The sequence below is a fragment of the Rhipicephalus microplus genome, chromosome 4 (genome assembly GCF_043290135.1).
Source record: "Rhipicephalus microplus isolate Deutch F79 chromosome 4, USDA_Rmic, whole genome shotgun sequence".
Classification (NCBI taxonomy): Eukaryota; Metazoa; Arthropoda; class Arachnida; order Ixodida; family Ixodidae; genus Rhipicephalus; species Rhipicephalus microplus.
This window is the reverse complement of record NC_134703.1, coordinates 68,064,927-68,090,424: the sequence shown is the minus strand read 5'-3', so window position 1 is coordinate 68,090,424 and position 25,498 is coordinate 68,064,927. Positions and strand designations below refer to the sequence as shown.

Sequence of the window (25,498 nt, the reverse complement as noted above, 5' to 3'; positions counted from 1 at the left end):
CGGATGGGCAGTGGATGCTTCGTTGAGTTGCAAAAAAATAGTTATGGTGTTGTAGGCACCTAACAGTTCTACTTGCAGTAGACATTCTAGGATAGCTTGAAACGACCAATGTTACGCGCACAGTCATTCGTTTCCATATGTGACAGTTCAAGCATGTACTGAGATTTGAAGTGAGGCCAGCGGTTGAGAACACGATGATGGGCATGGGACCAGATTATGCTATCATGTTATAACTCGAAGATAAGCCGAAGCTATGTGTCCTCCAAGTTTGTTTTCTTTATACTTTTTTCCTGTCTATGCAATGTGTGCAATACACTAATGGCCTCACCCAAATTGCCCGGATGACCGGACCATGTAACAACTAGTCCAAGACAACCATCAACAGTCATCATCATCAAATTGGCAAAAAGCTTATCAATTGAAGGCTGATCATGTTGGGTGACGAAGACACATTATTGTCTGTTTTTCGTTGAAAATGTCACTTCCTCCAAGCTCACATGTCTTTACATATTGGCTCAATATACTTCTAGTGTCATTGGAATTTTGTCTTGGTGGGAATAGGGAAATGAAAGTGTTTTTTGCAATTGCCACACAGTTTAATGGGATACTGGACAAAACTTTTGCCGCCATGATTTTCAGCCCAAGTAAAAGCCTGGGGGCTGAAACTGGTTGAAGCAACATTATTAGGCAGAACTAGCAAAAGGAAATGACCTTGATAAGTTTTTCACTAACTGCCACGTGTAGCAGTCGCGCCATAGATTAGAAGAGGTGACCATGGGAAGGGAGCTTGGATGTCATGAGTCTCTCCTTCATTTTTTTAATGTGTAAGCTGAGTATGGGTGTTTATGCCACGTACTCACCTTTACGTATCAGGCATCCTTTAGCCTGGCCTTCCCCTCCGAAAAGTCCTGCATACATCCCTGGAGGGGACATTTGACTCGCCAGAAAGCATGCGACTACGCTCCTTGCGTAATAGATTACTCGTCAACAATTCCAGTCATTGCCTTTGTCTGTCAACCTACTTTGCCGACGCTACAGTCCCTTGAACCACTACGAAGAGCGCCACCAGTGAACAACACTCCCTGTTGCTGGCGCATCTCAGTACCTTTGTGGAAGAGAAGAGTGGAATGCAAAGAAGTGCACAGGAAAGGACAGCAGGACAAGAAAGTGCTCAACAGCCGCCAGCCTTTGTTGCTGCTGCTTTCGTTGCTCGCACACATGACGTCAAGTCACAGCCATCAACACGCAGCTCCACGTGCTCTGGCGTGCTGTTGCCACATGCTAACAATGCAGCCATTTGTTCGAAAATGTACAGTGTTCATTAGAACAGCCATGTAAAGTCAAGTTCCAATCGTTTGATTTTTTTTGTTCAGTATCCTTTTAAAGTACTTTTTTCAAGTCTAAAGCGAGCACAAGCTGCTCAATATGTAGAAGTGTGCTTGCACTGTAGGACTGTTGGTACTTGAGGTCGTTTTATGAGAGAGTACTCTGGTGCATTTCGGCTGGCGCTCCTCTACTCCGAAGAGTGTGCTGATTAAAATACAATAGACTCCTATTAAACGGAACCTGAAGGGACCACGAAAATGCGTTCCGTTTAACAGGAGTTTTGTTTACCAAGAGTTGAATGAGGGTGGAGAATCCAAGTATAAAACCGCTCGTGCTGCAGTAAGCTGTCTCGTTTAAGCAGCAGTTCCATTTAAAAGATTTCCATTTAGTGAGGGTCTACTGTAGTTCTCATGTCACGACTACCAGTGAGAATCGTAGTGCAATGCCAAAGATTATTGACAAAGAAATGGGCAAAGACTAGCGCTACGGGCCTTTATTGTGCCATGCAATGAAAATAAGTAGTCCGCTCAAAGAAGCAAAAACAGAAACACATAATTAAAGAAGAGATGATGAGCAGCGAGATATTATACGACCTCTTCAAGCACTCGACTGTTGAGACATCTGGTCGTCTGACTTACATAACTCATCTTTGTATGTTGCTTTGTCCATCGTCCTTAGCTTGGTGTTGTAGCTTTTGTCAGTAGTCCTCCGGTTTGTATTATTCTTTCTTCATCTGCACATTTCCAGCATGTGCTATATACATGTTTGTATCTTGTTAACTTACATAAAATTTTTGTCGTGTAATAGCAGTGCTCTGGTGCGTAGTTAAACTGATGAGCATAGCCTATGTTGGATATTTATTTATTTGTTATTTATTAATGCAACCTACATCACTCAAGTGGCCATTATTGTAGGGTTGTACAGTCTCATAAGGCACATGTTTGCGCGGCAGTGCCTCCATATTCACGAAAAGCACGTGTCTTGTATTGACAAACAAAAAGCATCGGCTGGAAGATCGACAACACATGCATCAAACTTATTCCACTCACGAGTAGTAAAACGAAAACAAAGAGGTAACAAGAACACTGGTACGACAGCTCACATTACTTTTTTTTTTTTCGTGTGATCATTTCTGTGTAACACGTAGTATGGTGGTGCAATGCGACACTTTTTTTGGGTGCACTAGATTGAGATTAACATGTTGTTGAAGCGAGATTTGTTTTGAGACTTTTTTTTCGTTTAACTTTTTTCTGACTGCGATTCTTACGTGCGCAGGTGCAATCGCAAGAGTCTGCTGCAGCAGCCCGCCTTCTTTGCACGCTTCGGGCTGCCGCTGTGGAAGCTCATTTGCCTGGTGTACCACTGGGCGCGCCAGTCCGACCTCGCAACGGTGCTTTCCGATGCCTTAGTGGATAGCTATGTGGTGCGCAATGTGTGGCGCGGTCTGCAGGAAGTGTGCGCCCGTGCTGTGGCGAGGCGGCGGGCCATGCTTGGGGGACAGGGCATCCACGTCGAGGTGGCGACTGCCCAACTGGGCCGGTACCTTGTCCTAGGCGCTCTCGACCGCTCCACTCTCGAGACGAGGCTCAAGGTGGGTCGAGTTCTCCCGGCAGGTTACTTGTTGGTCATCTGCAAGCCCGTAGTGTGCACCTACCACATGACATCGTTGGGCAAAAGGAATGTCCTGCATTGAGCGCTGCTGCTGTGAGGGGCACTGGTTAATGCTCCCAGATTTATGCATACATAGACCTGAAAAAATAAATGGACGAGGATGGGTGTCTCTTAGCCCTTTCTTTGGTAGTAGGCGCACCTTTTCTTGTGTTCAAAGATAACAGCAAGACAGCTGCTGGAGCTAACAAAACCAAGTTTGAAAGGAAAGACAGCAATTCATGGAAACAGATATTGTAGAAGCAATTACTGTATTTAATCACGAAATGAACCCATTTTTTGTTTGGGTTTTTCTATAAAGTTTACGCCAATTCGAGATGGGGAAGGGGTGGGTCATTACGCGCGAGCAGATTAAGTCAAGGGAGTTAAACAGGGAGTTGTAACATAATACAGAGTTTGCTGGATAGTATACTATGCAATGTCCCAAATACTTTTATGCACTACACTTCTGATCGCACTACTTTCCTATTCATGGGAACTGGCAGTGTGCAGGTGGTATAGTCTGTTTTTTTTCTTTGCCTTTAACATAACATACCTGTTACTTAAGTGTGTAGTGCCAAACTAAAGAAAGGTTTTTTCTTTCAAACAGCATTACTATCAATTTACGTGGTACAAAATTATTAAAAAATAATCATTTTCACTCAATGAGCTGAAACAAAACGTATGTAAAGGCATGATGCTTTGTTCACAAAAGGGACAACAAAAAAGTTTTAGTGTATACATTTCATAATGTCATATTGTAAAATATTTGTGCAGTTTGTCAACAAATTTCAGCCTTCTTCTTCAGCACAAGGAAGTGAACAGCTTGTGTGAACAGTAACATGTTACTGCAGATTATGACCAATTATACGCCAGTGAAGTCAACAACTAGCTGTCTTCCTGTGCAAAACACGATTCAGTGCATGGTAACTTTCGAGTAACGGTTGGGAGGTAGTGGTAAGAAATTTTGCCGTCGGAACACGCTAGGCATGGGGCAGCAGTGAAACAATGTGAAGAGGAAACCAAGACTTGCCGGGGGACCTTATTTTTACTTTCTTTTCTAGTGTGAACAAAACACAAGGACAAAAAAGAGGCAGACGACCACTCGTCTTTTTCTTTCTTGTCTCTATGTATTGTGCGCGCTAAGAAAAAACTTAAAATTTGAATACATAACTCACCGAGCTATCAGTCTTACTTCTAGAGGATGTCTCGTGAAGTTATTGGCTGTTTTGACAATCTTTCACTATATGTGCTTGTGAAATCTGACGAGCTGTTGTTGCTCTGCAAGGTGCTAATAAGACCAGTGACCAAAAGCTCATCCGCAGATGCATTGGAATCTGTATAAACATGCCATTTTTTGCGGAGTTAAGGCACATCATCGAAGCTGCCTCAGTTGTCTTCAGTGACATTTTTCATTTGGCCCGCATGACGAAAGACTTTAAAAAAAGATATTGGAAATGTTAAGAGTAGTGTTCGTTTTGTCCACTGATGACACTAGTTGTTCAGGCACGCTTGGAAAATGGGAAACTTCAATTTTAGGCCATCGATACCGTGCGACTTGTGGCGATAGGCACAGACAAAAAGTGTTCAAAATGGCAAGCAACACCATCTTGGTTTTCTTTGGCTTGAATGTCTGTGGCCCCAGAGGTACAGGCTTGTGCTGCAATAACTTTTGTTTTTCTCTCTCGTTCCCTGGCAGGCCGTCTCGGTTGCCGTGGGCTGGAACTCGCCCGTATTCTTAAAGAGCATCGAGCTGTGGCTGAGGCCAGGCTCCGTCATCATCACCGAAGATGCCAAGTTTAACAGTTTGGCTGAGCTAGGCATTCTCGTACGCTGTGGGGCCCGCCCTGGGCCCGACTTAGTCCACACATATTTGATGCGATCCCTGACGGACGTCTTCGGCCACTTCATGGTCAACCAGCTGAAGTTGGAGACAGTGCAGGGCTTTCTGGACGAGCTGCAGTGGCGGGAGCGGTTCGCGAGCCACGCACGCGAGGCCTTCTGGCGCATCTTTGCTGATGTGCTTGACCACAGTGGGTGGAAGGGTACATCTGCATGCCTTTTTTTTTTTTTTTTTTGGTAGTGGGCACACCTTTCTTTGTGTCCAAAGCTAAGAGCAAGACAGGTACCTAACAAAATTAAGTTTGAAAAAAAAAAAAGAATGCAGTTCATGGAAACAGAAAGCGTAAAAGCAATTACTGTATTTAATCACGAAATGAACCCACCTTTTTTTGTTCTTGTTTTTCAAAAAAGTTGACGCCAATTTGGGGGAGGGGGGAGAGGGTTCATTATGCGGGAGCAGAATACCGTATTCACTCGCATAATCCTTACACTTTTTTTGCCAGATAACCGATGCAAAGTTGGGGGGTGCGAGAATTACGCGGGGAAAACTTTCCACGAAAACGTACAGAGCGAAAAAGAAAATGAAGTGGCCGCAAATCCAGATTCTCACACCAGCAACTAACAGCAACCTTTCAGGAGTACTATTTAGAACTTACCTCAACAATAAAAGCAGAGGTTCAACACAAGGCAAGATTTATTTGAGACACAAAAAGTGGGAGCAAGTAGTCGAGACTTAAAACATCATACGCAAAGCTTGTGGGCAATACAGGCGTAGCGGTAGCGTTCGACGCTCAACAGGAGCCCTCAAAAAGTAAGCGTAAGACATCAGTATTGGGCTGATGGCTATTTAACAGAATCGTCCGCAGCTTTCTCCTGAATAAATAAAGTTTACCATCAATCGCAGTTTTAGGCACATGGTAGGCCCAACGCATCTTGATGGCTTTCAGCTGCCGTCACCAGTAGCGAACACAAAACTCGTAGACTCCGAAGGCCCTACAGGCAGCCCTGTTGCCGTTGCTTAGTGCATGATCTATCACTTGCAACTCGAAGCAGCCGTGCAGCTTCAGTATTGCCGCAATGCGCACTGGCCACTTCGGCTTAGCTTGGATTGGATTGAATCTCTGTGCAATAGTACGCTTGATGCTTAAGAGATGGCGCGCGCTATCATCATCAGTGGCTGGAACGAGCAGACGACATTATTGCGGCAGTTTTCGGGGATGTGATAACTACTCGAAGAAAAAAGAAATCATATTTTTCTTGGGCGATGTGGGGGGTGCGAGAATTGTGGGGGGTGCGATGTGGGGGTGCGAGAATTGTGGGGGGTGCGAGAAGTCAAGGGAGTTATAACAGCAATAATTTCACATGACGGCATCAAGCTTGCTGTCCAATCGCTGCTGGCCTTCAATTCAGTATCAGGACTGCGAAGACTCTATTTGTGAACTTCGCTCCACACAAACTAAAGCTTTCCTTGTTTCGACCCATGAAATGCGCGACATACTTTTTTATGTAGCCCAAAGCAATACATGCACTGTCTGCACAGCCGCGCCACACATGCCGGGACACTTGCCCCAGGGTCCCACCTCGAGCTGTGCGGCTGCGCGTATAGCATGTGTACAGGCCAACGAGTACGGATCGATGCTGAAAGTGCCGTCCAGCCACTCGAACACCCATGCTCCAGCGCATGACCAACGTTAACATTAAAACCGACCATGTCGCTAACGTACCGGCCGATCGTCAACAAGAATGCAGCATCGTATGGCAGCGGACACACATACGTCACGTCGTTTACACGGTTGCGCTTTGTGTTTTGATTTATTTTCGCGTCGCTATCCTTGCGTGGCACTATAAGCTGAAGGTTTCTCCTGCGATCAACAGATTTCGCTCTGCCGCAAAAGACGCTATTTTTTAATTTTGATCTACGTCGTCTGCGCTCGCGCTGCTCGAAACTGTTTACCACAGTTCTTAAACTACCTTTTTACTTTTATTGCATTGTTATTTTGTGATGTAATGGTGTGATGTAACCTTGTTTTGATTATTAATGGCACTGGCTATCATAGAAATAAAATGCACAGATACATTAAAAAAGATTTTTTTTTTCGAGGACCAAGGGAATTGGTTTATTACTTCTAGTGGGTTCATTACGCGAGCAAATACGATATAAGCGAGAAGTTCCTCTTTCTGACCTGTGAATGCACTCTTCTGTGTTGCATGCTCATAATTGTGACAGTGCCCATTTATCTAAATTGAGATAAAGGGGGGTCAACAATGCATTCTGAGCATCGGCTGTCATGCTTTATTTAATGGGGGCACCACATGCATGTCTTTAATGCAATGAAATGTGCTATCATGTCTAGTAATTAGTAATTTTGAACTTGCATGTTTTTAAGTGATTTTTCTTTGATATGATTCTTCTCTTCTTTTTATTGACATCAGTGTTATTAGTGTCACGGCTAGACATCTGCCAGCTTTCCCAAATCCTTCTAAAGCGTTAAACCTTCAGCCACTGGTACAGTTTTACAAATGTTGCACCAAGAAACTCGAATTATATAATTTGTTAGCGAAAAATTTGTTAAAGCTGTTGGCATGCAAAACAGTAAAAATTGCAAAAAAAAATGCAGGCAAGAAAATAAATAGTGGTGGCACTTGCAACACACTTACAATAACAGCACAAAATGCCATGTGCCAAAAATACATTTCTTTTGGTCGAGTTTTCGGGATACGATGCTGAAACATGCGAAATTGGCAGCGCTGGCAAAGGCATAAAATAAACTCGCCGATTGAGAACAGTGTCATCATGTTCTCAGGTTTTTTGGATGTTTAGAATTTGCCCTTTTCAATGGGCACATGTGTCAATGTAGTAGATGCTTCTGGTGTAAGTACAGAATATTAGGCTTATGAGAATATTTGAATGCTTTGAATATTCGAACAAATAGTAGAGTATTCCAATTTGCTTTGATTCTAATTTAAATTATTGAAAATTTCGAAGTATTCGCAATAAACTAACAAATGTCCGCATGTAACTGCTTGTAAAGGTGGTTTCACTGCAGTGTAGAAATGCTAAGCCGTGAAAGTATCTATTCAAGAGAAATACGCGCTGCCGCGAAGCCCTCTTTAATTTTAAAGGGGCCCTGCGACACTTTTTGAGCATGGTCAGAAAAAACTGCCGATCGATAGTCAAGGCTACTGAGAACACACGAGTCAAATATTATAGCACATCAAGTGACCTGATGTTCACAATAAATCTTCAAAGTCAGCGAAAAGTTGCTATCTTCTTTCAGAAAATGATGCCACAATCTTAAAAGTCACTCGTCACAGCCATTGTATCAGCCACTGGCTGATTTGAGCATGGCGTGCTCAGTCATTACTAGGGTTGCCGCTGGAGGCCGCCACTTGTAGCAATTGCAGCGTACGACGAATATTTGCAACTCCACTCGTACTTGACAGATTCTAAAAATTTTTGTGGCGTTGAATTCATAAGGCAATAAGCTTTTTTAGTGAACCCATTGCATGGCTACTTGTAAAAGTGTTGCAGGGTGCCTTTAAATGAACACATATTACCCTCAAATCAATTCATCACTTTATCAAGCTTAAAAGCTTGTTATGATGGCTTTTATGCTGTAAGTGTAATACATTTTAAGGTTTTACGCATTACCGATTGTCAAATCCTGCTATACTCAAATCTGTTTCGACTTCCTTGGAACGAAAAAAAAAAAGGCATATGCATAGAGGCCCTTTTTCAATTTTTTAAAAATATTGTGCAGGTTCGTTAGGTTACAATAAATATTCCTTTTTTTTATGTCATACGTACCATTCGAAATTATTCGACCAAATTCACTATTCGCACAAGCCTACGGAATATAATGCATCCTATTGTTACACGACACTATTTTCTTGCTTCCATTCTCTCTGTGCACCATTCTGTGTGTGGCCTTGGGATTTTTACAAATTTTTTATTTGTTGGGCTCTGTAAGTGCCCCACTATTCTAACTAAACAGTCAAACCTACCATAGTTGCAATATTGCGAGTTGATGGTACTGTATTATTTTTATTTATTTATTTATTCAATCATTCATTAATACATTCGTTCATTCATTTACTTATTTATTTATTTACAGGTTCTACAGGCCTATACTTAGGCCTAAGCAGGAGGGGCGACAAAAAACAGAAAGGTGCACAATATCACAGCACTTGAATCAGACAACTTATAAAACACATGAATAGTTGTGTTATGGCACATAAACAGTGAACAAACCACAATAATTCATTCAGGCACTGAACACACGGCATATTGATACATCATCCAGAACTAAACTAAGGAAAAAATGGTTGACGTTGTTTTTCGATATCTTCGGACTGAAAAGCACTTGGCAAAAAGTTCCAGTCTGCAATGGTCTTGGTTGAAAAAACTATTTTGGAAGCGATGGTACGAGCATTGTCACAAAGCCCCACTTCACGGTTAAATGAAACTAAACGTTCCTTTCAATGTAGGCCAAACCCCTTTAACGCAAAAGGAACTTGTTACTGTTTCATTTCAAAAATTGCAATGTGTCATTACATAAACGTAAATTAAAATCCTTAAATGTCCTAGACTTGAAAAAAAGTGTGAGCGCCTTCTATTATAGGAATTTATTGACGTCAATTGTCAATAATTCAAAATCGGCATACAGCTCTTATTGGAGTGTCGATTGTTAATAAAAGTTCCAAGCTCTCAACCAGCAGCAGCACTTCTGACAGATATCCACTTGGTATATATTGAAAGAAAAAAAAATGTAATAACATGCTCATGCTATAATTACATGCTACAAGTAGAGCCGAAAAACTAACTTCATGCTGTAACTATGCCACAGCATGCGTGATTTCACGTTTTTTCTCTTCATTACTGCTAGCACTAGTTTCATTTTCAATTGTCAGTCGACCCAGCAACGGGGGATTATAATGCTGGTGGACCTACGGTTGTGTAAATACGGTACATTTACAGTCTAATGTCTTGAAGTCTGATGTTTAAGTTCAGCCATTCATTCCCTCTTCCAGTGTCCTTTGAGGACATGCTTGGAACAGCTTCAGATACATCTGGCCAGAAGGTGCCCAGAGCAGAACCCGAGGTTATAGTGTGTGACAGCAGCTCGGAGGATGAAGGGGATGCTCGTGATAACAACAATGCCGCAAGTAATGACGGCACAGACTCTGCAATGGCAGCCGACCACTCCAAAAGAGCAGCTGATAAAACAGGTACGCGTAAGGAATTTCGTTGTGCTGACAACTTATTATTATGCATTATTATGCACCAGCTCTCGAAACTGCAGTTGTTGTGATGCTCACTTGAGCATTAGAAAGGGCTTCGATTAAGCCTGGTGCACGATCGTGCACGGCTCAACTACAGTACCTAACCTAGCATGTACACCATCCAGCAAAAGTTTGCGGGACATATAATTTTCGATAAAACTGTATTCTTTCTTTGTTTGCATGTAAAACTCCCAAATAAGGGCTGTGGATTCCAGTAGTCCGCGTGACTTGAACATTTACCCTCTAGATTAGAAGTGTCATGCACTAAAGGAGCAGAAACTCTTGTCTGCAATGAAGTCCACATTCTGTAAATTTTTGCTGCTGGGGGTACTGTTATGGGCACAACTTGTATGAGAAGCAGAAGAGTCAGTTCTAAGATTTAACATCTTCCTCCTTATTTAGTAGCTTCATAATGATAGCATCAGGCAGCACGCAACCCTCTAAGTATCTAGACTCCCGGGATAAAAATTGTTTGTCTATTTACATGCACATAGCTTATTCATCAGTAACAGCAAGATAAATTCTAAAGAAACTTCACTACTATTAACAAACATGCGTTGCACTCGATGTCTGTGTAGCTCACAGATGTACAAAAATAAGTACCCTTAATGGTGTTAAGTGGAAACACAAAGGGGGAAAGCTCGACCTTTCAAAAGATTCTAGCGCAGCAAATAGTAAAACATTAAAGGAAAACATTGAAGGAATAGGCGCACTTTTTTTTTTTCACAAAATCCGGCTCCAAGTTTAAGGTACTACGCAGGGAAAATTTTTCGAAAATTTTATTTCCAGCTACAGCCTAGACCATTCATGACGTATACGTCACCGAAGTCACGAATATCCGCAGTACAGCCAAAAGAGCCTTCCTCATAAGCTACACTAATGCAAAATGTGCTGATCATGCAGTCTCGCACGTCCGAGAATCGAGGTATGTGATGGGGTGTGCATTCAAATTTCCAAAAAATTATTGTCGAAAGACTCGCGTTGTCAACTAAACGAAAGAGGAAGAAAAAACTATGAAAAGAAAGCACCATCATAGAAATTGGCCGATTACGTTTCAGGCCACCCAGATTATGGGCATTATCTCTGAACGGCACCAATCGTCTGATTTGACAGGCTCGCATCTCGTATCTAAGACATTGAAATCGAATTGCGAACCACCATTCGAGCGTTACAAGCATCACTCAAGCCACCTTTCCTTCAAGTAGAACCACCACGAAAAGCTACGTTGATCCCATACAAAACGGCAACGTTGATCGCCTGCGAACTGCACCGAAAAGCAGCCACCACTAATTAGGCCAAGCCAACGGTTCAGCATGTTGTCACGAGACGTTTGTAGATGACAACATGAAGATTGAGCGTCTAAAAAATTGCACTCAAGCACTGATCTAAGAGCTGTGCGCTCGATACGATGTTTAGGCTTGTGTCGTGAAAATCAAACGCGACAAAAGTGTCCGCCGAGCTTGAAGTCCACGTTGTGGCAGCAAAGGCGAAAGCTCAACTCGGAAAGCCGAACAGCTTTTTAAATGTGTGAACAAAGTGGGAAATGCGATAACGATGGCGCTTTTCCTGACAGGAAAATGCACTCAAGGATGCGATCGCACCTTCCATGCAGAGCACGTGCTGCCAACTAGCAGCCGGAGCCACGCCGGTGCCAGTTCAATGGTTGCAGTTACTCCGACACCCAAGAAACTGCCCTTTTTTTCTCACTCGGCGAGCCCGCGCAGCACCGCCAAGCTCTTTTTTTGTTGTTGTTTTTTCGCTTTTGTGTAGGTAAGAGCTAGGACGTGGAATCGCATTTATGCAAATTATACGGCACGGATTTACTAATCACGGCCAAGTTCGGGGTGTGCCTATTATGCTCAGAAATAAAAATGTGATTTCTTGTGGCCAAACTTTGGGTGTGTCTATTATGCGAGTAAATGCGGAACTTTAAAACTAGCTGGCGCATCACTGTAGTAAAGCATTTAAAATAAAAAAGACGCAGAGATACCAGCATGAGAAAAAAATTCTTTACATTCCCACAATGTGGCATCACATGTCATGCAAGAAAAAAAAATATCGAAGAGGTGCATTCTTAAACATATAAGCGATGACGTGCAGGTACGTCATCGCTTAAGAAACTCTGCATTGTCTCGTGAAGTTAAAGTAGTGGAGGTTAATTAGTTTATCTGGTGTAATTTGAAAAAAAAATAATAAAGGTGGGAGTCACATGCAGCCTTTGTGAAAATAATTATTCTCTCAGTGGTTCTTTTTCTTTGTTTTTTAACTGCTCCTTTGGGCTATTATCTCATCCTTGGACAAGTGGTGTTTTCTTTTTATTACTCATCCTAATGTTTTTGGTGCTTCTGATGAGCTGAACTTCTGCTTAAAACGAACATTATCCGCGTGACCATGAAAATATACATTGGTTCAATGGCACAAAATCGCACTTAAAACGAACGTCTCCGAGCGCCGCTGATCGGTTACAGCGAACGGAGTCAGCGGTCTGCAGACTTCCTGGAAAACCAATTCGACCACCGATCAGGCATCCGCGAGGAGCCCATACATTCTTATTGTTAAACGCTGACCCTGCCTCCGCACACCTCTAGTTGCCACTCTCCCCGACCACTTTTGTTACGCACCCTTCTGTCCTTTGTCCACCCGCTACTCTGAGCATTCCGCATTGCCAGACGAGGCTCGTGTTTTCACACTGCCACCGACCTTTTGAAGACCGGTCGGCCATCTACCTTGTATTTGATCGCTGGTACTGTCATTGGCGTCGCCGGCCTGGAGTGACCAGACCATTTGCCAACATCGTCGGCCACCAACTGTATCCGATAGTCTGCGTCTAGTGCACGCGCGTATGCTATCCTACCGGCTGATAATTTGCAATTCGTTTCATGTTTAGGACTTGTTCTCGCTCACTTCGCACTCGATTCAGCATGCCTTTCGTGCGCGTACGGAAGCGCGAAAACGGTTGTTAATTTGCGCGGAACGAATTGCGAAGTATTGAAGTTCCTGAGACCACCCATACCCGCCGGCACAACAAAATGATTTTTTGACCACGGGCGCCGACTCTTCGAACACCGCCGCGCGCACCGAATCAGGCGGTCATGCACTCTTTCCAAGGTTTTCTACGGGCCAGTTTCGCGGACCATTCAGGCAAGCTACCCAACCTGCCTCCTTCCCGTGTGTTTTGGTTTTCAAGGTCGCCCTCCCGCCACATCCACCCCTTTCTTTATCGCAACTCCTTGCCCTTCTCTCGCAAGTCTGCTCTCCTCTCTTGATCACAACCTGTTCGCCCGTCTTCACCGCTCCGAAGGGAATGGAACGAAGGGAATGGAAGTTCATTCACTTTTTATTGAGAAATAATCAAACCAGTGTTTGAAAGCTGTATCTGGTGAACTTAAAGCAGCTATCAAATTAGTGATGCACACTTGCGCTCTATGATATTTTTCCTTCAACGTGTACGGAGGGCAATCAACACAATAGCAGCAATTTGATTTGGTTGAGTCGGCATCCTCACTCATCACGTGCAACTGTCGCTGCTGGCTTTTTGTAAAAGCGTGATGAAGCTTTACACCAATGTACCAATTATTGCTGGGAAGTTTTTGTGCTCATCAGAAAGCTTCATGATGCAAAGCTTCTTACCGTGAGGCATAACGAGTGCACAAATAGTGTACCGTGCTGTCTCAGGGACAGATGCCTATTCTCACACACTGTACCAGCATGTCACCAGCCAGTTCTAGAAGGTTCTTGGTATATTGCTATCATTAGAAGCCTGTACAGAAAGTTTATAAGTGTATAAATGGCAGTTTATTGCAAAGAGTTCAAATGACCTCGGAAGAAAGGGCTGCACATGATCTTCCGTTTCCTTGCACCATCATGTGAGGTACGCCATTGACCTGCTCTTTACATTTGTGACGTTTCCATCCAAATCACACACATGTGATAGCCTGCTATGGGCGCTAGTACGTTGCATAGAATCTTCCTGCATGCCATATACTGGGGAGAAGTGTTACATTATGCCGTACATTGAAGCACAGGTACAGATAAAGTATGGTGATAGCTAGGGGCCCTGTAACACTTTCTGAGCATGGTCAGAATACACTGCTGATCGATATTCGAGGCTCCTGAGAACACAGCCAAATACATAATATAGTGGAGCATGGGGCCTGGAATTTACAGTAAATTGTCAGTGTACTAAAAATCGCTTACTCTTCTCTGGACTATGGATGCTATATACTCAGAAATTATTGCGTCATAGGCCTAAGTATCACGTACTTAGCTGATTTGAGCATGGCGCGCTCGAGAATTACTGGAGATACCGCAAATGACTGCGACGTGACCGCATGTGCGTGCCTGATCGCACTTAAACATCCCGCATTCGAAGAAGAAAAAGAGAGCGAGAGAAAGTGCTCAAGGTCATGAAGCGTACGTGATGTAACTTCTTTCCCCATGCCATCTCTCCCCTCTTAGCTTCCAGTGCATTCATCGGGACGATAGAAAAAGGAAGCTATTGCAGTGTGCAACAAATCTTCATAACTCTGTTTGTACAGGATGGAGTCTGAAAATTTTTGCAGTGGTACATTCATGAAGCAGTACGTTCCCTCAGTGAATTCATTCTTTGGCTACTTGGAAAAGTGTTGTAAAGCTCCTTCAACAGTCATGTTTTGGCAAGTTGTGAACTCTTAATAGTTGGTGCGATTAAGTTCGTGTCAACATACGCTGAAGCTGTCGGCTGAGGTAGCTTGAAGACATCTGAGCAAGCAGGCGGAGTGACCATAAATTCTGGCAGGGCGTAACACATTGCGTGCTGAAGTTATTGTCATTTATGCTCCGCAGACCCTGGGGTGGAGACTGTCAACAGGTTCGAGAAGAATGGTGCACCAAACTGCGTCATTTTGGATGAATACTATTATGCAAGAAAGAAGCCCTGCCCCGCTGACAACCAGCTTGTAGAAACAAGAGGTGACTTTTGTTTCAAGGTTTGTAAGGCTCATTGCCATAAGCCTAAGAACAGCACTCCGCCAGGCATGAGTAGAGAATGGGACACAAGTGATGTGGTTCATGCATGCAGAAGAGAATCTCACTTCTCGAGATACGAGAGGGACAGTATGGGTGTATACGATACAGTCTCTGTTCAACATTTGAGCCCACTAATTTTAATGCAGTAGACTTCCTTTGAGATGAACTTGAGAGAGCTTTGAAAATCTCTTTTGTTCAACAAGAAGTTCAGCTCAGCAGATGTTAACGTTGTCGCTGAAAAAATGAACGAAGGCAACGGTTCTTTAACTATTTCTGCAGTACCAGAAGGTTCAATTAGAGGACTAGGGTATCTTAAAGGCAGTCTACTGTAAAGTGATGTGTGAAGCTTCAGTGCTCCACTGTGTTGTATTAGTTATTTACCATCAGGAGGTGACCTTTTAGGTTAGGCCTTTCAGGAATGCTCATGGAAGAAAAAAAATTTCCCCACCTCCCCGAAGGGAATCGTGAGGAAAATGCGAATTCGTTTCTTGCGCCGAGAGTACACAACATAGTAATTTTAATGGCGTAAATTAATGGCGAGACGAGGATTTGTACAGTAAACATTTATTTACACATTCATCAGCCAGTGAACGGCCAAGAGTGAGGCACGCCCTTCGCTCCATTTATATATAGGTACGAGCAAGCGGACGGGAGAGTGGGGTGCACTCTCCCGTCCGAACAGAAAGCGAACGGCGAGGGAAGGAGTAGTGAAGCACTGAACCTATCATTGAACCTGACAACTATAATTTCAGCGTCTTATCAACACAAACGCTGGGAGCACAAACCCTGAAACGCGTTTCAAACGCACTGCATTGAGCCGATGCCAAGTCATGTTCATGTCAGGGAGGTGGGGTCTCCAGTTGATAGGGACGTGGATAAGCGTGGGCACCCGCAACTGTTGCTGGCAGCTGCCAACGCCGAAGCGTGACATTGTGGGGGCTACAATTGCTAGGGACGCGTGCGCCCGCAGCTGTTGCTATGGGAGAGGGCGGTGTACAGATCCCAACGGATGCCTGAAATAGCCCGACTAAGAAATGCATTTGCATTTAAAAAAATGGTGCCTTGGTTCTCACTTTAATATGCAGCTCCTCTCTCTGTTATCAGTCATGAGCCTTCAGTTGCTTAAACAGCCGAGTAATTGTGTAACCAGTGCATGCCAAAGGCATTATGGCCTTGGGTTTTTAAACAGGCCTTTCTGCTACATCACGGAAATGAAAGGTGTTGGTCATGCTGCACCTTTACAAATGACTGGTTCGAGAATATGTCTATGTGGAGCTCGTATGTCTGTACGAAGCACAAATATTCTATGGCTTAAAATATTTCAATTAATATTATGCTATTCGAATTTGCTTTGACATGAAATAAAGATTTCCAGAATTTTAAAGTATTCAAAACAAATGAATAAATGTATTTTACAGTATGTGACCAAACTGAAAAAAAAAAAAATGGATTTCACTGCATTGAGGTTCTGCTGTACTGTGAAGTCACACTTCAAGGCATATTCACTCCACTCATTCTTTTTTTTTTTTGAAAGCTTAAAATTGTGTTATATTTGGGGGGGGGGGGTTGCGACAAATTTTAAAACAGTGTGTTTTATGCTTATAACTTGCACCCTGCTAGTAATATTCAAATCTTGGTATTATCGAATTCTGTTTAAGGGGGCACACGGGTCTTAGAAGGCCAAAAACCGCAAAAAATCGACTTTTTGAAGCAGACATTTTCGAAATCTGTGCCTATTTTTGCACTTATCTGAGAAGTTTCTAGCTTCTCGCATCATTATTTCTGGTGCAAAATCAATTTATAACATCCCTGTGAGATGAATGTGAGCGCAAATTGACGCTGAAATCGCGCTTTTTCCACGCCAAACTGTTGCCCTTACACACGAGCTATCGTGTTCATCTTGGTCTTGTTTGGAAGGGTCGTTCTTCATCTTCAATTTCCCGTCACCGCTGGCTCACCTTGCTCATTGGTTTTTTAGCAAAAACGCGTCATCGAGAAGCACTAGCGCGCGATTCAGTTGGCTGCTTGGGGCACGTGACCAAATTTAGGCATCCGATTGGCCAAGGGGCGCTTTCGTCGTCTGCTTCACCATCGTGACGCGCACGGGCATGCGCCATTTTGTCGTGGCGCTACTGACTGCTTGCGGCAGTAAAGAAGTTCCGTGCTACAGTAACTTGTGAAGCGAGTGTGGCGGTGGTTCGTTCGCTATGAACTTCAGAAAGATCCCCGCTATGGCTCAGGACAACGAGGATAACGAACTCAACGCGGTCAACGGCGGTCACCGAGTCACCGGTGTAGGCCTAACTCACGTACGTGCCCGTTGGTTGCCGACAACGTTACTGAGAACGGCTGTGTTTTGCAGCCTCATCAGTTAGAGGACGGCAAGTAAAAAGCAGAAGTGAAGCTACCAGAGATATCAATCTTTGTAGTGACGGAACGGAAGTGCAGTCTTATCGCTAAACCCGCCGATATTGTGGTTCTCCCCGCCTGACGAAGGGACCTTGAACTGCGCAACGGGTCATCAGAGTGGAGTGCGCCATGCGTCGACCAACTAGACCAAGGTAGACTACTTTTAACGACGTGCTTGCAACGTTGTTGCGATCTCCGCTCGAAAATGCGGCAGTCTTACGTGAAAAGGAAACTACCGTATTTACTCGATTCTGCCGCGCCCTCGATTGTAACGTGCACCCGATTTCCACCACGGAAAAAAAAAACGTAAGACATCGATTGCAACGCGCACTCATTTTTCTCGCTGGCCTGCACGATCACACCACTCGAAAAAACTACTCCTTTCGGGAACGTCTTCCATTTAAATATGAGGTACGGGCGAAGCTTGTGCCCATCTGACGTGTAACAGAGCATTGCCGTCACTGTAGTTTTACCGTGGACTGATGTCAGCACGCGAACTTGCTTCGCCCCCTTCTTCTCGACGGTTGTGGTGCCAGGCATGTCGAAGTAAAGAGGTGTCTGATCGGCACTCCCGATTTGCCCAAGCAGGTAGCCGTTGTTGCGCCGCAAGTTTATGACGAACCTCTGAAAACTGTGAAGCTTTTCATCGTACTCCTCCGCAAAACTTTTCGCATATGCATGTTCCCCTTCGGAGTGAAAAGCCTTTCCTCTTCATAAAGTTAGTCAGCCAGCACCTGCTCGCTTTAAACTGGCTCCGCATTAGACCTTTTTCTAAGACTAATTGCATAGCCCGCACTTGGAGCAGTTCTGTCGTCACGGGCCGCAGTGCCGCTCGCTGCTCAAGCACATACTTGCCGAGCAGCTCTTTAATTTGCGAAAACCGACCCTGCTGTGGTCCACTGAAGCCTTTGCGTGAAGCTTTGCTGTCGACAATCTTCTGCTTTTGTTTCCGCCGGTCCCGCACGCACGTTTCGGGAACTCCGAACGACCGCGATGCGGCCCGATTTCCGTCCGTTTCTGCACACGTGACGACTTTTCTTTTAAAAGCGGCATCGTGGTGCACTCGAGTTTTTGGAGTCGGCCCTTCCATGCAATCAATGCTAATGCACTACTAGATGATGAACTCCTCAGCACACGTACGAAGTGCCGCACATGGGAAACACATAGGCAGAAATGGCCGACGCACATAGGGGGCGGCCATTTTGGATTTGCCGATGGCAATAGATTGACCGTAATTTTTTTGTTCGTACTCGATTCTAACGCGCATGCGATTTATGAACTCGCTTAACCGGAAAAAATGTGCGCGTTAGATTCGAGTAATTACGGTAACACCTCGGCACTCGTGTAGCCTCGAAATTGATGAGTGAGGGAGCAAATTTGGTTCGCGACACTTACGGGTAACTTATTCTGGACAAGCCGGAAAACATCGCCGCGTTATTCGACGGATCGTGGATGACGCACGTACATTTGTCGCACATCGCCGTCAGTACAGTCACCGAACTGATAAGCGGCCTCGCGGCAGACGAGCACACGGTGACAACTTGCTACAGGACTAGAAGAAACGACACGCTCGTACAAACAATCAGTCCAATTACATTCCCGGTGCATATTAACTGTTTAAAAGTATGTGTGCCATGATATTTTTCCCTCGGAGTGGCGAAATTAAGTTTTGACAGCATTATTTTCGAAGCACAGATTTTGACCACTTTCTTTTGCTTGTTCGGTAAAAGTGGACCTAGGTCAGCTAGAGCTGTAATTGTTTTGCACAATGTAGCTAAATGTGCACAAAAAACAATGCTCGGAGCCTATTTTTATGGGCAGCTTCATTTTTTTATTTTAATATAAACATTTCTGTATTTGGTTACATGAAATGAACTTTACTGTGCTGTAATTCGAGAAGTACTTGTTCAATTTTTGATCAGCTTGCAGCATTGCACTCCTTAGGCTTTCTAGCATTCATTTATATGTCAATGGCTATGTAAGTATAAGTGCATACATTTTTACAGGTAGAATTCTTTGTTTTCTTCATTTTCTCAAATTGGCAATTTTGTACACCCTGCATGAAAATTACTGCAATATATCTGAAACTATTACAGATAGCAGAATATTTTATTTTGCAGCATGAAGCTATATGTTTGGAGCACACAACATAGGAAGCAGATTTTGATTTGTCTTAATGCAAGTTTTTCAAACTAGTCTTTTGTGTGACCACACAATGGCCACATTCAGGGCTGTGAAGTTTAGTGTACTGTAAAGTAATAAATAATGACCCATTCAAAAAAGTGCTTTTTATGTTGCATTTCTTATGCTTTCTACTGTCAATCCCTATGTTACTTATAAATTTTTGACAGGTGGTTATTTTTCTATTATGGTAAGAACAGTAAAAATTGTTATCTTGATTATTTAATTAACTAATGAAGCTACAGAAAAAATAACTATATCTTTAGAATCCAGAGGACAAACTAAGTAAGCATGCCAACTTTTGTCACATTTGGTTCAAAAATAAATGAGAGAGCCCTAAGAACCATGTCCCCCCTTTAAATTATTCCGTTCTAATGGTAATTGCCATCCACTTCAATTCCAACCAAAAAAAGTGATATTCGTGCAGTACCTACGATTTGTTTATCCCAGGCGTTGCTGTTGATGCCTGATTTTTGGCATGTTTTTCATTCTTTATATTTTGCCTTAAGCCAAACTTTTCTTGCTTCTAACCTCTTGGCAGTGCCCAATCTGCAAGAAGTTAATCACCAATAACATCAAGACTCAACAGCACATCACCAATCACATTGAAGGGAGCCGCCAGCGGAACCCTGATCTCACTGATCTCACTATATGTAAATACTGCTTCAAGGAATTCGAAACACCTTACAGCATGCAGTGCCATGCAGAAGCGGTGAGTATTTGCAGCCACGTCGCTGTGCTCTTAGTGTAGAACATCGCAAATGGCTCTTAGATTTTGTGTCTATGTGAATCCAAATGGATTGCAGAGAACTATTTTATCAGCAAATAACATAGTAAGCCGAACTTTTTAGATAATTCATAATAACTTGCCGAGAGAAACATGTGCATATATGTTGGCTTTTGTTGTTCCTTACTGCTGTCTGCTTACCGAGATTGGGGTATAAATGAAAGAATACTAGGTTCAGTGATGGAAGCGCTGCTCCAAACTGCTCCAAAAGAGAAATGCTGCTCTGAATTGGGATTTTTCTTAGTAACTGTTCCAAGCCTGCTCGAAAATTGCACTGAGAAAATGAAGACGAGCAACTTTAATTGTGTGACCAACTTTCAAACCTTAAAAAAAACTATAACATGTATACTATGACCCTAGCATGTTAATATGCAACTTTGTTGGCTCTTATTTATGCAAACAAAAACTGGCATATCAAGCTTTCAAGTCATTTAGCTATTTTGAATTTACATGCTAGCTATTTTGGTGATACGTGAAAGTGACCGAGATTGTATTTTAAATATATAGCTTATACCACAGGCATTCGATGAGTAACCCAATCATTTGTTTTTCGCGATTCGTATTGACTGTAGGCTGTGAAACATCTTTTATAGTAAATATTAAAATTTATGTGACACTTCGGTAACGCTTTAAATTTCTAAGATTGTGTGGCATATTTTGCAATCTGCTCCTAAAACCAACAACTGCGCTAAGCTAGCATATTTCCTGCTACGAAAACGTTACGACTGCTCCGAAGTGTTACCTTTTTTTTTATCCAGAGGTTGCTCCAAAAAGTAAAAAGTCGCTTCCATCACTGAGGGTGTGTTAAAAGCACTTTCATGTAGATTATATTTGGAAGTTGCACTTCGTTGGTATGCGTGGTAAATGGAGCAACTATTGCATTAGCATTTCGTTCATTCCCATGTGGACACAGTAGCATTAAAGAGTTCATATTTTGGTGTCTGTGTCATCGTGAGCAAAAAATTATTCCCGTTCGGCAATAATTTGGAATGCAAATGTATAAATAATAAAAAAGTTGGAATCAAAACCAAGACTTCTACGTTGCAAGCAAGTGTTCTTCTACTACAGATCTACGCTCACGCTTATATAACGGTTTCAGGGAAAAACTGTACAAATGTCATGTATTGCCAGGAGTTCCCTTGAAACATGTGTCGTTGCGTGTCAGAAGCATAGAATCACATTAGGCATCAAAATATATGAATTGCACAATGAGTGGTTGGTTCAGCTATCAATTACAAAGCACACTGGCATATTCAATCATCATCATCAATACCACCAACACCATCAACAAAATAGGCCAGGTTTGCGTTTACCTTATGGACACGTGGTGGGTGTGCCACCAATTTGCAAAAAGAAGTGTTATGGTCTCACAAGCACTCTGCCCCTGTACTTAGAGTAGGCATTCCAAGATAGTTTGAAACGGACAGTCTTACGCACATATCTTTTCCTTACAGCACTGTTGAGGTGTCCACCAAAAAACGAAGACTGGCTAGCGATCGAGAAGGCAGTGTGAATGGGGCCTGACTATGCTATCGCGTTTTACTTTTGAAGGCAGAGCTCAAGCATCCTCCGAGTTTTGTACTCTATGCTCAACAAAGCACATTTGACTGAGAAGAAAAAAAGAACATGAAAATGGCTTTCATCTTTGACAAATGTTTAAGGGACCATATAACTTTTAAATGTCATGGAGATCGACGAACATAAACTTCACTTCATTAAATAATTTTGACCATGTGAATCGTTCTTTCAGACATAGCCATGACGCTGTGTGCCATTTTGGAACTGAGGGCCACCACTACAGTAATTGATTGTGCTGTGCCCTTTACTTATCTTTTGCAGGCTCACTTAAAGCCGGATGGCATCGTGTGTAAAATTTGTAGCCAAGAGTTTGATTTGGTGTCTAGTCTCATTGATCACATGAAGCTTTACCACAACCCATCAGAAATGCCCTACTCATGTCAGCTGTGTGGCTTTCGTTCGTCATTTCACCATGATGTCGTGAGCCATTTTCATGAGGTCAGTAGGCATCATTACCTTTTTGTAGTTTTTCAACTTTTTTTCACGTGTTTGAAATTGTTGCGAGAACACCTTCTGTGATGTGAATTTGTTATACAGTCGAGCCCGCTTGAGCATGACGCGGCACTGAGGGTGACGCGGCACCGGTTCGCTGTATCTCGAAGTTCGTAGTAAACAAAACACAGCTTTTAAAAAAAGTTGCGATTGAAAACACAAACTTTTTTTTTGCCCCAAAATGTTCGTGATGCATGCGTTTCGAAGAACAGAAGCGATAAGGGCGGTCTCGAGTTTATTTAAAACGGCAGGGTGCTCGTTTGCCGAGGCCCGTGGTGTAAGCTGCATGAGGCACTGGCTCCAAAGTTTCGTCGTTCTTGCAATCCGATTCCACCAAATCGCTCTCTCCACGTACTTCATTCACAATGCCCTAATTCGTGCACGGTCCCGCAGTGTTGGCAACATCATCGGTCGTAATTAAACCATCGCAACAGATGACCCACCCAACTTCCAGGTCGGAGTCGATGATGTGCTGCAACAAATCGCTGCCGGAGTGATCCTGTTCGGAAGCTTTAGGCACGGCATCGGGTTCAACGTCGACGAAGTCGGCCTCGCGAAAACGGTTTCGCGCGCATGTAGCCATCACCGCCCCCCACGAAATATTCACCATCTCCACAGTTTAATACCGGGACGCCCGAAGCGGCAAGTTGGCTGTCAGGTGGTCAACAGCTATGAGCAAGCACTCCACAACGCGGAACCTAACGCGTTGATTATGCTCAAGCCAAGCGGTCACACTTTAGACGTTTTGTTGAGCGGCAGGAAAAAGCGTGCTAGTCCTCCCGTCGGCCATCATGATCGCACACGCACACCAAGAGCAAGACGCACACACGCGACACATGCCAGAACGCGTGGAACAGCTCTAGGTCCGTTTCCATTCAGAAAACGAAACTAATTCGAGCTAGCATGGCGGGCGCCACGGAGCGGTGGAGACGGGCGAAGGGGTTTGGATCAAGAGAGGAGAGCAGACTTGCGAGAGAAGGGCAAGGAGTTGCCATAAAGAGAGGGAAAGATGCGGCGAGAGGGTAACCTTGAAAACCAAAACACACGGGAAGGAGGCAGGTTGGGTAGCTTGCTTGAAAGGTCCGCGAAACTCGCACGTAAAAAAAAACTTGGAAAGAGTGCCTGCACGCGCAGAAGTCAAAGCATGGCCGCCTGGATCGGTGCACGCGGGGGTTTTTGGAGAATCGGCGGCCATGGTCAAAAAATCGTTTTGTTGCTCAGGCGGGTTGGCTTGCGTGGCCTCACGAACTTCGATATTTCGCGATTCGTTCTGCGTAAATTAACAACCGTTTTCCCGCTTTCGCACGCGCGTGGAAGGCATACTGAGCCAAGTGCGAAGTGAGCGAGAACAAGTCCTAAACACGAAACGAATCGCAAATTATCAGAGTAGGTGGGGTAGTGTATGCGCGTGCACTAAACGCAGGCTATCGGATACAATCGTTGGCCGAGGATGTTGGCAAATGTTCTGGTCACTCTAGGCCGGCAACGCCAACGACAGTACCAGCAATCGAAAACAGGGTAGATGGCCGACCGATCTTGGAAAGATCGGTGGCAGCATGAGAACACGGGCCTCGTCTCACGATGCGGAATGCTCAGAGTAGCGGGTGGGCAAAGGACAGAAGGGTGCGTAACAAAAGCGGTCGGAGAGAGCGGCAACTAGAGGGTCGCGGAGGCACGGTCGGCGTTTAACAATAAGAATGTATGGGCACCTCGCCGATGCCTGATTCATGGTCGAAATTGGTTTCCCGGGAAGTCGGCAGACCGCCGACTTTGTTCGCTGTAACCGATCAGCGGCGCTCAGAGACGTTCGTTGTAAGTGCGATTTTGTGCCATTGAACCAATATGTATATTTTCACGGTCATGCAGATATTGTTCGTTTTAAGCAAAAGTTCGTTTTAAGTGGGGCCGTTATATGTGGGCTCAGCTGTATAAAACTGCAGTGTTCATTTCGACATGTGCATTTTTAAAAACTTTTACTTTTAGGTACTGTGGAGAGAAAAATTATCATTACTACTAGATTGCACTTGAGGAATACCATTCAAGTTATTTTTATTATCAGAAGTGTATGTGCAGGCTATTTAGCTGTTCATATGTGTAAGCTAGTTGCTTTGCAAAAACTAAATGCTTTAAGCGGCAGCAGTACCTTAATTTATGCTGCACCGGCTCCCTGCAAATTTATATGTTGTACATTTTCGAGTTCTAGCATTAGTGTATTATTAAGGGGGGATGTGGCACTCATTAGCCGCTTTCTTATTTCTTGATGGACTTTGGTGAAAATCGGCCCGCTTCTTTGAAATGTTTCTTTTTTTAGTGCTACTCTTGAAATATCATGAACATATGATGTACAATACTTTTTGATGTACAACATACTTCTCTTCCTGCTCTTGTTCCGAGTTTGACTCGCTTAAAAAACATTATAAGAAACTTGTTCAAAGCGCTATGCATTCTAAGACATCTGCTTTGAGGGCATGGCAATCGAATTTTCTAGGGCACGGCAATCAGATTTTCTATTTGTCACACATTTTTTTTTATTTCTTATATTTCATGAGGTTACTGTGTAACAGGCATTGAGGCTGTATGCAACATGTCAAATAGCTATTAATTATCAAAAGGCCATGCTGAAAGAGCAATATTGTCATGCCCAAGGAATATTGTCACTTTGAGGAATATAGAGCAAAAGACGGAACTGAAAGAGATACAGTAGTTGGCTAGAAACAAGCGGAACAGGCAAAGGAGGAAGCAAGAAAAATCATTTTGAGAAAATGGCTTTTGAAATTGTGCCAATGATATTAGATAATGAAAAGGCACAGCGGTCATAATCTTACGATTCCTTTGCGATGTACAGTTTCTTGAAGACACTGCCTTGAGTTTGAGGTGCCTCGCTTCCCTAAAACACAAAAGGTTTATGAGCTTCAGTGTGTTCTATGATGCCGAACCTCTTGCACA

At 43.5% G+C, this 25,498-nt stretch overlaps 1 protein-coding gene across 9 annotated transcripts in view; it reads left to right on the top strand.

The window, feature by feature from the left end:
- Positions 1–25,498, top strand: part of row (zinc finger domain-containing protein relative of woc) — a 126,510-nt gene that overhangs the window by 84,436 nt on the left and 16,576 nt on the right. For 7 of the 9 annotated variants that reach the window (XM_075892913.1, XM_075892914.1, XM_075892915.1 and 4 more), the window contains exons 10-15: positions 2,602–2,917; positions 4,673–5,018; positions 9,847–10,044; positions 14,923–15,065; positions 20,237–20,407; positions 22,322–22,498. In XM_075892913.1, the coding sequence (XP_075749028.1) occupies positions 2,602–2,917; positions 4,673–5,018; positions 9,847–10,044; positions 14,923–15,065; positions 20,237–20,407; positions 22,322–22,498 (1,351 nt within the window). The remainder of the gene's footprint in view (positions 1–2,601; positions 2,918–4,672; positions 5,019–9,846; positions 10,045–14,922; positions 15,066–20,236; positions 20,408–22,321; positions 22,499–25,498) is intronic. The other 2 variants (XM_037423083.2, XM_075892916.1) reach the window with 2 other exon arrangements.